This window comes from Dendrobates tinctorius, unplaced genomic scaffold (genome assembly GCF_039654945.1).
Source record: "Dendrobates tinctorius isolate UK_male_01 unplaced genomic scaffold, ASM3965494v1 ptg000019l, whole genome shotgun sequence".
NCBI lineage: Eukaryota > Metazoa > Chordata > Amphibia > Anura > Dendrobatidae > Dendrobates > Dendrobates tinctorius.
Genome location: NW_027361687.1, coordinates 69,676,972 through 69,691,905, shown reverse-complemented (window position 1 = coordinate 69,691,905; position 14,934 = coordinate 69,676,972). Strand labels below are relative to the sequence as shown.

The window sequence follows — 14,934 nt, the reverse complement described above, 5'->3', positions numbered from 1 at the left end:
GAAACCACCTATGTCTTTTTACTAGGCATTGCTCCTACCAGCCAGTTTCCTACTCCACACTGATGAGGGGCAATACCCCGAAACAGCTGTATGTGGATGGATACCATGTTTTGGCATAGGTGGTTTCCTTCATTGGAGACTGCCCTTCCCGTGGTTGTTCCTTCCCGGACAAAGACCTGGCTGGTCATTGCTTGCGTTGAGAAACACGTGATGGTGTCTCCGCGGCTTCTGTTTTGCATGTTTTGCATATTTCCCATAAGGGATGGGGGCAGTGCTCTAGAATCACTGCGTTGAGAAACACGTGATGGTGTCTCCGCAGTGTCGGATGTTGATCTCCATGAGTTCATTCATCCTCCTCTTCATAGTCTTTTTACTAGGCATTGCTCCTACCAGCCAGTTTCCTACTCCACACTGATGAGGGGCAATACCCCGAAACAGCTGTATGTGGATGGATACCATGTTTTGACATAGGTGGTTTCCTTCATTGGAGACTGCCCTTCCCGTGGTTGTTCCTTCCCGGACAAAGACCTGGCTGGTCATTGCTTGCGTTGAGAAACACGTGATGGTGTCTCCGCGGCTTCTGTTTTGCATGTTTTGCATATTTCCCATGAGGGATGGGGGCAGTGCTCTAGAATCACTGCGTTGAGAAACACGTGATGGTGTCTCCGCAGTGTCGGATGTTGATCTCCATGAGTTCATTCATCCTCCTCTTCATAGTCTTTTTACTAGGCATTGCTCCTACCAGCCAGTTTCCTACTCCACACTGATGAGGGGCAATACCCCGAAACAGCTGTATGTGGATGGATACCATGTTTTGGCATAGGTGGTTTCCTTCATTGGAGACTGCCCTTCCCGTGGTTGTTCCTTCCCGGACAAAGACCTGGCTGGTCATTGCTTGCGTTGAGAAACACGTGATGGTGTCTCCGCGGCTTCTGTTTTGCATGTTTTGCATATTTCCCATAAGGGATGGGGGCAGTGCTCTAGAATCACTGCGTTGAGAAACACGTGATGGTGTCTCCGCAGTGTCGGATGTTGATCTCCATGAGTTCATTCATCCTCCTCTTCATAGTCTTTTTACTAGGCATTGCTCCTACCAGCCAGTTTCCTACTCCACACTGATGAGGGGCAATACCCCGAAACAGCTGTATGTGGATGGATACCATGTTTTGGCATAGGTGGTTTCCTTCATTGGAGACTGCCCTTCCCGTGGTTGTTCCTTCCCGGACAAAGACCTGGCTGGTCATTGCTTGCGTTGAGAAACACATGATGGTGTCTCCGCGGCTTCTGTTTTGCACTTCATAGACATGGTCTCCCAGTGCCAGACCGCAAGTGATGTCATCTCCACATTGTAAGAATCGCCTGTGCTGTTGGTACCCATCTCTGGCGTATGCTCAATACATCACCAGTGTCTCTGCCCAAAGAAAGGAGACTACGGAGCATACACCAAGAACACGCTGTGCATGTTTAAGATTTGTAGGGGATCTCTGTGAGGTGTTGGCAGCAATAAGATGTTAGTTTAACCCTCAGTCCCTTATGCATGACATTTTTTTTTTTTTACTGTTGGTAAAACAGTCCGCATCTACTCTCCCTCCATCCTCCAAGTGGCCGTCATATACCGGCCTACGGGCCCGGTCACTGCCTTCATTGACCAATTCTCTACCTGGCTTCTTCACTTTCTTTCCATTGACATCCTCACTATCATCATGGGTGACTTCAACATCCCCACTGATACCCTTCAGTCAACATCCTCCAAACTTCTGTCCCTTACTTCATATTTTGGACTTACTCAGTGATTCTCCGCAGCCACCCACACAGACAGACATACATTAGACCTGATCTTCACCCGCCTCTGCTCCCTATATAACTTCACAACCGCTCCTCTCCCTCTATCTGACCACAATCTACTCCCTTTCTCATCCCTGTCCTCCTCACCTGTCACCCATGTCCATGTCCAGCAACATGCGCACCCCCGTAGAAACCTTGCACACCTAGACACCCACACACTCTCTGACTCTATTCTACCACTGGCCTCCATATCCTCACTCCACGACACAGACAGTGCCACTGCTTTCTACAATGCAACTCTCACATCAGCTATTGACGCGGTTGCCCCTCTCGTTCATGGCAGAATGCGACGTACCAACAAACAACCCTGGCACAATAACACCACTAAAAATCTCCGGCAAGTGTCCAGGGTTGCAGAGCGACATTGGAAAAAAATGAATTCGCAAGATGATTTCACTGCATTCAAACAGGCAACACTCACTTTCAAATCTGCCCTCACCTCTGCTAAATAGGCCTACTTCACAACCCTTGCATCTTCCCTATCCTACAACCCCAAACACTTTTTCAAAACTTTTAACTCCCTCCTTCGCCCACTACTGCCCTCTCCAACCTCTCTCATCTCTGCTGAGGACTTTGCCACACACTTCAAAAATAAGATCACCCAAACAAGGCAAGTCTTTATTGTTCAACCACAACCCATTTGTGTACCAAACCAATGCCCAAACCCCATAACCTCCTTCTCCAATATCACTGAATGGGAGCTTAATTGTCTCTTCTCCAAATCACACCTCACCACTTGTGCACTAGACCCCATCCCATCCCACCTCCTACCCAACCTCAACACCACACTTATCCCATCCCTAACCAATCTCTTCAACCTATCACTAACTTCTGGTACCTTCCATTCTGCTTTCAAACATGCCCCAATCATGCCTCTCCTTAAAAAACCAACCCTCGACCCAATATCGCTGCTCCCATTTGCTACCAAACTCCTGGAGCAGCATGTCCACGCTGAACTTTCCTCCCACCTCTCATCTAACTTGCTCTTTGACAATCTACAATCTGGTTTCTGTCCCCATCATTCCACTGAGACTGCCGTGACCAAAATTACTAACAACCTACTTACAGTCAAAGCTAATGGACAATACTCTATACTCCTCCTTCTAGACCTGTCCTCTGCTTACTACACAGTTGACCACTGCCTCCTACTAAAGATCCTCTCCTCCTTTGGCATCAAAGACCTCGCCCTATCCTGAATCTCTTCATACCTTTCCAACCGCACATTTGGAGCGTCTCCCACATCCACACTACTTCCTCATCCCATTCTCTCTCTTTTGGAGTCCCCCAAGGCTCTGTTCTAGGACCCCTACTATTCTCAATCTATACAATTGGCCTGGGACAACTCATAAAGTACCATGGATTCCAGTACCACCTTTATGCTGATGACCTACCTCTCTGGCCCAGATGTCACCTCTCTGCTGTCCAGAATCCCGGAGTGTCTATCAGCCATATCCTCCTTCTCCTCTCACTTCTTCAAACTCAATGTGGACAAATTTGAACTCATCATCTTTCCTCCATCTCACAGATCTTCCTTACCTGATTTATCACAATTAAAAACATCACGCTTTCCCCAGTACCGGAAGTCTGCTGCCTCGGCGTAACCCTTGACTCTGCCCTGTCCTTCAAACCACACATCCAAGCTCTTTCCACCTCCTGTCGCCTCTAGTTCAAAAATATCTCCAGTACAATATAATACAATACGTGTGAATTGGCGTTATTAATGACCCATCCAATATTTAGAATAGGCTGCATATATACGGCTCTATTTGAGAATGCTCATCAAACAATGTTGAGCTTCACCATTTTATACATATATGTGGCGTGCTGAATTGCCCAGTTCAAAAACATGAACATTAGGCACTCCACATCCCAGCTTTGATATGCCAAGAGATATTACCTGTCTGCTGGGAGGAGGCTGGCATGTGCGGGAATAAGAAAGGAGAAGTGGCAATACCAAACAGTGAGAGATAAGATAATATGCAGCTATATTAGCTGATGGTCTGACCTGCTGTGGCTCCGTTCTAATTCTGCACCGTGGGAGTCCGTCTATTCCTGCTGACACTGATAAGTTGGTGCCGCAAAGAGTTACAGGGTTCCAGAGATCAGGAAGCAACCGCGCAGAGCCAGAAGCGCCCGGCCGTTGGCGTCCCTGGTTACGCAGCAGAAAAAAATGGCCGACAAGGGCTGACCGGGGTGTGACGTCACTTTGCTAAGGGCTGCGCAAGAGGCCAAAAGAGCTACAACCGCTTTTCGGGGAATACACGGTTCCCCTTCCTCAGGGTGTCTGCGTGCATTAGCACCAGACACTGCTTTACAACCTTGCGCTCCAATAGCAGCCAGTCAGCATTTCGTATTGTTTGATGAGCATTCTGAAATAGAGCAGTATATATGCAGCCTATTCTAAATATTGCATGGGTCATTAATAACGCCAATTCGCACGTATTGTAATATATTGTACTGGATTGGTGGTCTCGACACCATTAAGGGCATTCTTTTGTTTATTAAGCATTTATTGGTAGGATAACTATAAGGATTAGCACGACAAACTATTTTTGATTTCATTTTGTCTTTTTGAGTCTTTGGATTTTGCACACAGAATCCTAACTTTGCCTGCTGCTTCTTATCCTTTATTTGGGTCTAGTCTCTGTCATATAGGGCGCTAGTGTTATTGTTTAATATCAAAAATATCTCCAGAATACATCCTTTCCTCTATCCTCCATCTACTAAAATGCTTGTGCATGCCCTCATCATCTCCTGCCTCAACTACTGCAACATCCTTTTCTGTGGCCTTCCTGCTAACACCCTCGCACCTCTCCAGTCCATCCTTAATTCTGATGCCCAACTAATTAATCTCTCTCCTCGCTACTCCCTTCTGCAAATCTCATCACTGGCTCCCATTCCCTCAGTGTATCCAGTTCAAATTACTAATACTAACCTACAAAGCCATCAATAAACTGTCTCCTCCGTATACTGTATCTCTGAACTAATCTCCCGATATCTTCCCTCACGTAATCTCTGGTCCTCCCGGGACCTCCTTCTTTCCTCCACACTTATTCGTTCCTCACCCAACCGCCTCCAAGACTTCTCCCAAATATCCTCCATCCTCTGGAATTCTTTGCCCCAACACGTCCGACTATCAACCACATTTGAATCCTTCAGACGGAACCTGAAAACCCACAGCCTGCAATGACCCCGCTGCCTCCTCACCACTACCGGAGCTACTGCCTCACCAACAATGGAGCTGCTGCAACCCTTCAACCTACTGTCTCCTTTCCCACCATCCTGTAGAATGTAAGCCTGCAAGGGCATGGTCCTCTCTCCCCTCTATATAAGTCTGTGATTGTTAGTTTGTTTACTGTAAGTGATATCTGAAATTTGTATGTAACCCCTTCTCATGTACAGCACCATGGAATCAATGGTACTATATAAATAAATAATAATAACAAAACCTCTATATACAGTAGATAACATAGGAGCTTCCATTCACACTAGGTGATTTCACATCTCACCTTCTACTCCTTCTGAACAATGACTGATAACGCCTCTATATACAGCAGATAACACAGGATCCACCATTCACAATAGGTGATGTCACGGCTCAACTTCTCCTCCTCCTCCTGTGCAATGACTGATGATATCTCTATATACAGTAGATAACAGGATTCACAGTAGGTGATGTCACAGCTCACCTCCTCCTGTACAATGGCTTTTCACTTGTTACAGGAATACGGCAACAAAGAAAGGTCAGAAGACTGCGGTGTCTAGTTTCATGCACTGTTAGAAGTCCTTCACCATCGTATTAACAGTACAGGTTTTCCTTGCTAGCAGTGCAAGGGTTAATCTGTTCAGTTGAAGCTCCTGGAGCTTTCCTATTTGATTGTTTCAGCTGTTCAGTGTTGGCCACTCCCCTCTACTATATATACTCACCTCTGGCACTTAGGGATTGTCAGTGTTAATTCTCACTGCCTGGTTCTGGAGTTGCAGGTGTAGTTCATGGTTGGAGTTGGCATTTGTTCAGGAGATTGTTGCTTGGAGTTTTGTCTATGTGCATATCCACATCCTCTCCTATTTGGTTTCTCCTTCCTTTTACTCCCCTGTGTTCCACAGTGTTGTTTGGTGTGTGTATTTTGCATGGCTGATATTTTCATTTATCCCTGCCCATTTTCCCTTGTTTGTTTGGTTAGTGTGTTCTTATACACTTCTGCTTCCCACTATTCTGGGTGGGGGAGGGGGCAGATCGGGGTTGATATAGGAGTATAGCAAGGCACGAGAACCTGGTGCCTCTACCTTCAGGAGTAATTTAGGGACAGGGATAGACTAGGACTCGTAGTTCTAGAGACCCGGTAAGTGCCAAAAGCTCCAACACCTTTGTGACATTACCTTAGTATACAGTAGCTAACACAGGATTCACAATAGGTGATATCACAGCTCACCTCCTCCTGTACACTGACTGATAACACTTCTATATACAGTAGATAGCAGAGGACCTACCATTCACAATAGGTGATGTTACAGCTCACCTCCTCCCCTCCCTTCACAATGACTGTTGCATAGTCATTAGATACTCTGTTTCTTTGTGGCTAATGTACATGTGTTGTTTCCTGAAACAATAGGAAGTTAGAGTCTAAAAAAGTCCCAGTGTAAGGCTAGTTTCACATTAGCGTTTTTTTGTGCAGCGCATCGGGCGCATAAAAAACGCAAAGAAAAACGCAAAACAAACGCGCGTTTTTTTAGCGTCATGCACACGCTGATGCATCAAAAAACGCAGCGTTGCTTGCGTTTTACATGCGTTTTTGCATGCGTTTGCGTTTTTTATGCACATGCGTTTTTAGGTGTGACATTTTTTCCATTGTCTAGAGAACATTCTAGACTTGTTTACCTCAAAAACGCATGTGCAAAAAAACGCAAGCGTGCGCAAGACCATGCGCACGCATGCGTTCCCATAGACTTCAATGTGTTGTTTTTGCGCATTCCGTGCGCAAGCGTGCGCATGCGTTTTTTTTACGAGACTGGGCGGGCCAAAAAATGCAACATGTTGCGTCTGGCACGCCTGGCGCGAAAGACAAAAAAATGCATGTGCACAAAAACGCAAGTGTGCGCAAGACCATGCGCACGTCATGTTAAACATAGGTGCGCAGTGCGCATGCGCACGGGTGCGCACGATGCGCTGCTCACAAAAGCGCTAATGTGAAACCAGCCTAAGAACTGCAACATTTCGATTTTTTATTTTCAATACAGATTGTGATATAGAAAAGAAAATACATCTAAACAATGTGCAACCTTCTCTCTTTGAGAACATATAATGCCATACTCAAGCAGAGAATGACCATTTTATACTAGCAATTCCCATTTCTTGGCATAGACCAGGTTCTGCACAACCTTTTCTGCATCTGCAGGCATCTCTAATTTATCAACATACTTCACTTATTTGGTTCTTAGTTTAATGTTTTATTGGGGAAAAAAAATGAAAGAGAAACTTAAAATGTAGCATTGACGTTCACCACAGAGGTTCTGCCCCGACATCACTGTGGAAAAACTGGCACATGGTGTATGAGAAGGATGGACACTTGTGTGCTTCCATGGCTGGGGGGAGCCGATATTAGCGCTGGCACATGGTGTATGAGAAAGGTGGTCATGTGTGTGTTCACATGTCTGGAGGGATCCTATATTAACGCTGGCATATGGTGTATGAGAAGGGTGGACACTTGTGTGCTCCCATGGCTGGGGGGATCCAATATTAACGCTGGCACATGGTGTATGAGAAGGGTGGACACTTGTGTGCTCCCATGGCTGGGGGGATCCGATATTAAATATTAACACTGATACATGGTGTAGATGCGTGGACACTTGTGTGCTCTCATGGCTGGGGGGATCCAATATTAATGCTGGCACATGGTGTATGAGAAGGGTGGACACTTGTCTGCTCCCATGGCTGGGGGGATCCGATATTAATGCTGGCACATGGTGTATGAGAAGGGTGGATGCTGTTGTGTGCTCCCATGGCTGGGGGGATCCGATATTAAAGCTGGCCTCTGTATGATCAGTGTAGGGGTCTGCCAATTATAAGTATTTGGGATTGTACGGATCAGCTGCTCACATCACTGGGAAGCTGGCGAGGCTGGCGATGCCACAGGCGTTCTTCTTCTCTCGGGACATCAGGACGAAGCCTTTCCTGCCCCATTGCTCTCCCCAACTAGAAGACAAATGGTCAGTAAGCGGATATATTTTGTAATAATTTAGCAAAGCATGGTGGGTTACTCAGAAAAGGAGGCACCGCGGCATCTTATTGTCCGCCTGTACCTATAGTTGTGGTCAAAAGTATTGACACCCCTGCAATTTTGTCAGATAATACTCAGTTTCTTCCAGAAAATGATTGCAATCACAAATTCTTTGGTATTATTATCTTCATTTAATTTGTTTTAAATGAAAAAACACAAAAGAGAATGAAGCAAAAAGCAAAACATTGATCATTTCACACAAAACTCCAAAAATGGGCCAGACAAAAGTATTGGCACCCTCGGCCTAATACTTAGTTGCACAACCTTTAGCCAAAATAACTGCGACCAACCGCTTCCGGTAACCATCAATGAGTTTCTTACCATGCTCTGCTGGAATTTTAGACCATTCTTCTTTGGCAAACTGCTCCAGGTCCCTGATATTAGAAGGGTGCCTTCTCCAAGCTGCCATTTTTAGATCTCTCCACAGGTGTTATATGGGGTTCAGGTCTGGACTCATTGCTGGCCACCTTAGAAGTCTCCAGTGCTTTCTCTCAAACCATTTTCTAGTGCTCTTTTGAAGTGTGTTTTGGGTCATCGTCCTGCTGGAAGACCCATGACCTCTGAGGGAGACCCAGCTTTCTCACACTGGGCCATACATTATGCTGCAAAATTTGTTGGTAGTCTTCAGACTTCATAATGCCATGCACACGGTCAAGCAGTCCAGTGCCAGAGGCAGCAAAGCAACCCCAAAACATCAGGGAACCTCCGCCATGTTTGACTGTAGGGACCGTGTTTTTTTCTTTGAATGCCTCTTTTTTTCTCCTGCAAACTCTATGTTGATGCCTTTGCCCAAAAAGCTCTACTTTTGTCTCATCTGACCAGAGAACATTCTTCCAAAACGTTTTAGGCTTTTTCAGGCAAGTTTTGGCAAACTCCAGCCTGGCTTTTTTATTTCTCGGGGTAAGAAGTGGGGTCTTCCTGGGTCTCCTACCATACAGTCCCTTTGCATTCAGACGCCGACAGATAGTACGGGTTGACACTGTTGTACCCTCGGACTTCAGGGCAGCTTGAACTTGTTTGGATGTTAGTCGAGGTTCTTTATCCAACATCCGCACAATCTTGCGTTGAAATCTCTTGTCAATTTTTCTTTTCCGCCCACATCTAGGGAGGTTAGCCACAGTGCCATGGGCTTTAAACTTCTTGATGACACTGCGCATGGTAGACACAGGAACATTCAGGTCTTTGGAGATGGACTTGTAGCCTTGAGATTGCTCATGTTTCCTCACAATTTGGTTTCTCAAGTCCTCAGACAGTTCTTTGGTCTTCTTTCTTTTCTCCATGCTCAGTGTGGTACACACAAGGACACAGGACAGAGGTTGAGTCAACTTTAATCCATGTCAACTGGCTGCAAGTGTGATTTAGTTATTGCCGACACCTGTTAGGTGCCACAGGTAAGTTACAGGTGCTGTTAATTACACAAATTAGAGAAGCATCACATGATTTTTCGAGCAGTGCCAATACTTTTGTCCACCCTCTTTTTTATGTTTGGTGTGGAATTATATCCAATTTGGCTTTAGAACAATTCTTTTTGTGTTTTTTCATTTAAGACAAATTAAATGAAGATAATAATACCAAAGAATTTGTGATTGCAATCATTTTCAGGAAGAAACTGAGTATTATCTGACAGAACTGCAGGGGTGTCAATACTTTTGGCCACAACTGTATTCTTGTGAGGGGCTATAATTGCCCCAGATGGGGTATTATGGCAGTGTGGCCCCAGGACCAGAGAACGTTGTGCCTCTCTGATGTGATTACTGTTATAGACTGAGGACATCACTCACCTGTTTTTGATGATCCAGTGCTTTCTGCCCTTTATGTTTCCATAGCCAACAGCCAGAACGGCATGGTTAACTCCTTCAGGGTCACAGCGCTCATCATAATATACTCCTAAAGACAGATTATAAATGTGTATCGTTAGGGAGAACGCAGAAAAACAGAGGAGTGGTAGTGAGAAAAAAAAGAAGAGAAAGAAAGAAAGAAAGAAAGAAAGAAAGAAAGAAAGAAAGAAAGAAAGAAAATAAATGGAAACAAGAGAAAAAGACGAGAAATGGGGAAAAGCAGCAAAACGTTGCAACACTCTGATTGCCAGTCACTGACATATACCAGACCAAAACTAGACAATTGAACATCAAATAGAATAACTGTAAATAACAGTAAAAAAAAAATTAGATTCTATTTGGACCAAAACTTTTCCATATGGGCCACCATATTTTACACTATCTTTCTGGAGCTGCCTTATCTTCTTGAAGTATTATACATAGACAGACAGATAGATGATAGATAGAGAGTAGATAGAGAGTAGATAGAGTAGATAGATATAGATAGCTAGATAATAGAGAGTAGATAGATAATAGATGGAGAGATAGATGATAGATAGATAATAGACAGATAGATAATAGATACAGTTAGGTCCATAAATATTTGGACAGAGACAACATTTTTCTAATTTTGGTTCTAGACATTACCACAATGAATTTTAAACAAAACAATTCAGATGCAGTTGAAGTTCAGACTTTCAGCTTTCATTTGAGGGTATCCACATTAAAATTGTACAGCCCTAGCCCTTGTTTTATGCAGGACTCTGCTGTGCTGGTTGTCATCGTGTTGGATGAGGGGAAGTAAGTTTATGTGGGATCAGGGGAGTTTACAGGGTGGATGTAGCAGAGCTGTGTGTCTGTACAGAGCGGAGATGGGTGTGTACGAGGTGTACGGAGTGGAGCCGTGTGTGTGTCAGGTGTACGGAGCGGAGCCGTGTGTGAGGTGTACGGAGCGGAGCTGTGTGTGTACAAGGTGTACGGAGCGGAGCCGTGCGTGTGTCAGGTGTACGGAGCGGAGCCGTGTGTGAGGTGTACGGAGCGGAGTCGTGTGTGTACAAGGTGTACGGAGTGGAGCCATGTGTGTGTGTCAGGTGTACGGAGCAGAGCCGTGTGTGTACAAGGTGTACGGAGTGGAGCCGTGTGTGTGTGTCAGGTGTACGGAGCGGAGCCGTGTGTGAGGTGTATGGAGCGGAGCCGTGTACACACACGGCTCCGCTCCGTACACCTCACACACACGGCTCCGCTCCGTACACCTCACACACACACGGCTCAGCTCCGTACACCTCGTACACACACGGCTCCGCTCCGTACACCTCACACACACGGCTCCGCTCCGTACACCTCACACACACAGGGCTCAGCTCCGTACACCTCGCACACACACACGGCACCACTCCGTACACCTCACACACACGGCTCCGCTCCGTACACCTCACACACACGGCTCCGCTCCGTACACCTCACACACATGGCTCCGCTCCGTACACCTCACACACACAGGGCTCTGCTCCGTACACCTCGCACACACACACGGCTCCACTCCGTACACCTCACACACACGGCTCCGCTCCGTACACCTCACACACACACACACGGCTCCACTCCGTACACCTTGTACACACACGGCTCCGCTCCGTACACCTGACACACACGGCTCCACTCCATACACCTTGTACACACACGGCTCCGCTCCGTACACCTCGGGAGGAGATTGTGACGGAACCATGGAGACACTTCAGGGAATGCTTCCGATCCATCATCATGTCCTCCTCCAACACTGCGGACAGTGTCCTTTGACAGATTGTTTTCCTGATGCTATACGCTATGGTGAAGACTCTTACTATATATATTGTGGTGTAGTGACCACTATGTCCGCTAGGGGGTGCTGTGTGGGTGTCCCAGGACGGGTGTACAGGTGCAGCGGGAGACAAATATGCGACAGGTTCTTCCCAAAGTTCATGAGGTTTATTTGCATCATAAACCCACAAGGCAGCACATTACCAAAATAGCCTCTAGATTAGGCAAAAGAACACAAATGTCCGTGGTTGGAGACTCGGACCGAGAGTCTCAGCACATGCTGGGAGCTGTAGTCCTCCCCATATACAACTTCTGTAGTGTCTCACTGGACACATGGAAGTCTGTCCACACTCTGACAGCCTCTCTCACACTCTTACTCCTCACATGTGCCAAACACCTCAATTACATAGCCCTGTAACCACACCCACAGGTGATCACATGGCTATGGCATCACTAAAGATTCTAATGCACATAGGCATACACAGGCTTCCCTGACACAGTGTAACAGAAATATCAGCAGTACCTCTGCTGATCAATACACCCTGGAGCCTGCATCCCAAGGCCACCTACCTTGAGACCCATAATGGTCATTTAGGATCCTGCTCCTGTTACCACACTGAATGTGCCTGTACACCCGTCCTGGGACACCCACACAGCGCCCCCTAGCGGACATAGTGGTCACTACACCACAATATATACTGTATATATATATATATACAGTATGTTAAAGCCAGGGATCATTATACTACAGGCCTAAAACCCCATTCTGCCTCCATACAGCAGGATTACAGCCAACATTTGCAGACTGGTGAGTGATCACACTGCTTCGTTGCATTGTAATTCAATTCATTCTATGCTGTTTATAAATGTACTAGCTGAAGAGCTCGGCGTTGCCCGGGCATAGTAACTAACTGTGGTTAGTTATAACAAATTATAAAGATTATGCTCCATCCCATAGGCCCGTGCTCATACAACCTATATGTTTACTTAAAGGGAACCTGTCCCCCCCCGCAGGCGTTTTTAAGTAAAAGAGCCACCTTGTGCAGCACTAATGCTGCATTCTGTCAAGGTGTCTCTTTTATTTAGGGTACCTTGCAGAGACTGCGCGGCTGGGAATCTCGGGCGCAGATAACTACTGCGCATGCCCGAGATTCCTGCCCCGCAGTGTGAATAAACCATAAGCGACTGCGGGGCCGGATCTCTGGCCGCCGACGTCATGGCAGAGGATGGGCAGCAGTAAACAAGATTACATAGTACAGCCGGCGCAGGCGTCAGGATTTGAAAATAAAGATTTGGAGGCGGAGACACAATGCAGGAATACATGAGTGATGGATGTGAGGCGTCTGTCAGAGGGGGAAACACCTGCCCCCCTGACAAATATCAGGTATGTCTGACCAATTTCAAAAACTATTATTTCTGCGGCGCAAGGTACCCTAAATAAAAGAGCCACCTTGACAGAATGCAGCATTAGTGCTGCACAAGGTGGCTCTTTTAATTAAAAACGCCTGCGGGGGGGGACAGGTTCCCTATTTGTTGCAGTATTGGAGGGGGGGGGCCCGGGAAGATTTCTTGCACAGGGACCCTCTGCAGTCTGTGTCCGCCCCTGATATGGACCTAACTGTAGTTAATAGATAATAGATAGATAGAGAGATAATATATAGAAAGTAGATGGATAATAGATAGAGAGATAGATGATAGATAGTTAGATAATAGATAGAGAGATAGATCATAGAAGAAGATAGATAGATAATAGTTAGATAATAGATGATAGATCGATAGATAGATAATAGATAGATAGAGATAATAGATAGATATTACCTTTACTGTAGAAGTGGAAAGAAGGGAGGCTGGCATCGATGCTGACGGACACAGGACCAATCTGGGCCACCGCCCTTTTCAGCGACTTCTCATCTCCTTTGGGGATCTCTTTGAAGCCCCTGCATCCAGCAGCTTTTCCAGACGGGTTGTAGAGGCAGCCTTCATCCTGGCAGAAGTAAACTCATTAAATGAAGGACATGCACATTTCTTTGATATGTCTTATGATTTTTACAGAAAAGAAAAAAAATCTTAAATATTTAAGTTGATGCCTCCATTGATCTCAAAGTAATCGTTTTTATGGCACATGTCATCAGATGGCTTCTGATTCTCAAGACAAATGTCTGAACATCAGTGGAGTAAGTCTTCTAAGGCTCACCTGGCCAATATAAGGATAATAGGCATCCGAGTCTATGCCATTATTATCCCTCACATAGCCGAATGCATTGGTCATGTATCCTCCCTGACAGCCATAGTTATCTGTATCACAGTCCACCAGGTTCTGAGGGCTGAGGGACACCAGCTGTCCAGTTTTCTTCATGAGCTGACCCTCGAGTGCTCCCACTGAGCTGAAAGCCCAACACGATCCACAGGATCCCTGCAAAGAAAAAACAAAAACCTTAGAATATTCCAGGTATATGTAAATTGGTGATAATTGTCACAGTCTCTTATACCCAGGTTGAACATGGGCTCCTTGGGCTTGATGGAGGAAAATATTCCTAGAGGTCTACTTCTGCCTATACAGAACAAGTGCACACTTCCCTTTAGAGGGGGTGGGACTGTGCCTCCCTCCCATAAGAGGGGGTGCGACTATGTCTCTTTCACATAGTAGGGCCAGGACCATGACTCCCTCCCACAACAGGGGGAAGGAAGACACAGCGCCTATAGTACTGGCAGAATGCTGATAAAAAAATGCCTACTCAAAAACTAGTGACAAGTTACCGAGAACCAGAATACTTCATGGACATATTACACTCATCTCAACACCAAAAGCAGAATTTTACCTGATTTTGCACAGGGGTCACATAACCTTTCTTCCTGTAGTCAATATACTTTGGGATTCGTGCTTTCTTGTCCTCTTCATACGTGTTATTAGACTGATGATTGGACGGGACGAGTAATCCAGTCATTGTCTGAACAATTTCTTCACTGGTCTATTATGAAAGTAGAATTAAATCGAGAAGTCAAACAAAATGCAAAACTTTTTCCTTTCTGAACGTCATCAACTTAAGGGACCATTAAAGGGATGTTCCCAGCTCTTTAGTTGAGGCATACTGCTATTTCTGTTGCCTTCCTGTCATGTAGTTTCTGGGACTCCAGGACCATACGGGGCAAGATTTATTCAAATACTTCCCAAGTGTGGGCATCCCTCAGATGAGGGG

The 14,934-nt window shown here is 45.8% G+C and overlaps 1 protein-coding gene across 3 annotated transcripts in view; it reads right to left on the bottom strand.

Annotated features, from left to right (window-relative positions):
- Positions 1–7,832: 7,832 nt before the first annotated feature.
- CTSK (cathepsin K) overlaps positions 7,833–14,934 on the bottom strand; it is an 81,360-nt gene continuing 74,258 nt past the window's right edge. For all 3 annotated transcript variants that reach the window (XM_073567211.1, XM_073567212.1, XM_073567213.1), the window contains 5 exons: positions 14,557–14,706; positions 13,932–14,150; positions 13,556–13,721; positions 9,905–10,010; positions 7,833–8,038 (listed from right to left, as the gene is read on the bottom strand). In XM_073567211.1, the coding sequence (XP_073423312.1) occupies positions 7,939–8,038; positions 9,905–10,010; positions 13,556–13,721; positions 13,932–14,150; positions 14,557–14,706 (741 nt within the window). In that variant the 3' untranslated portion in view covers positions 7,833–7,938. The remainder of the gene's footprint in view (positions 8,039–9,904; positions 10,011–13,555; positions 13,722–13,931; positions 14,151–14,556; positions 14,707–14,934) is intronic.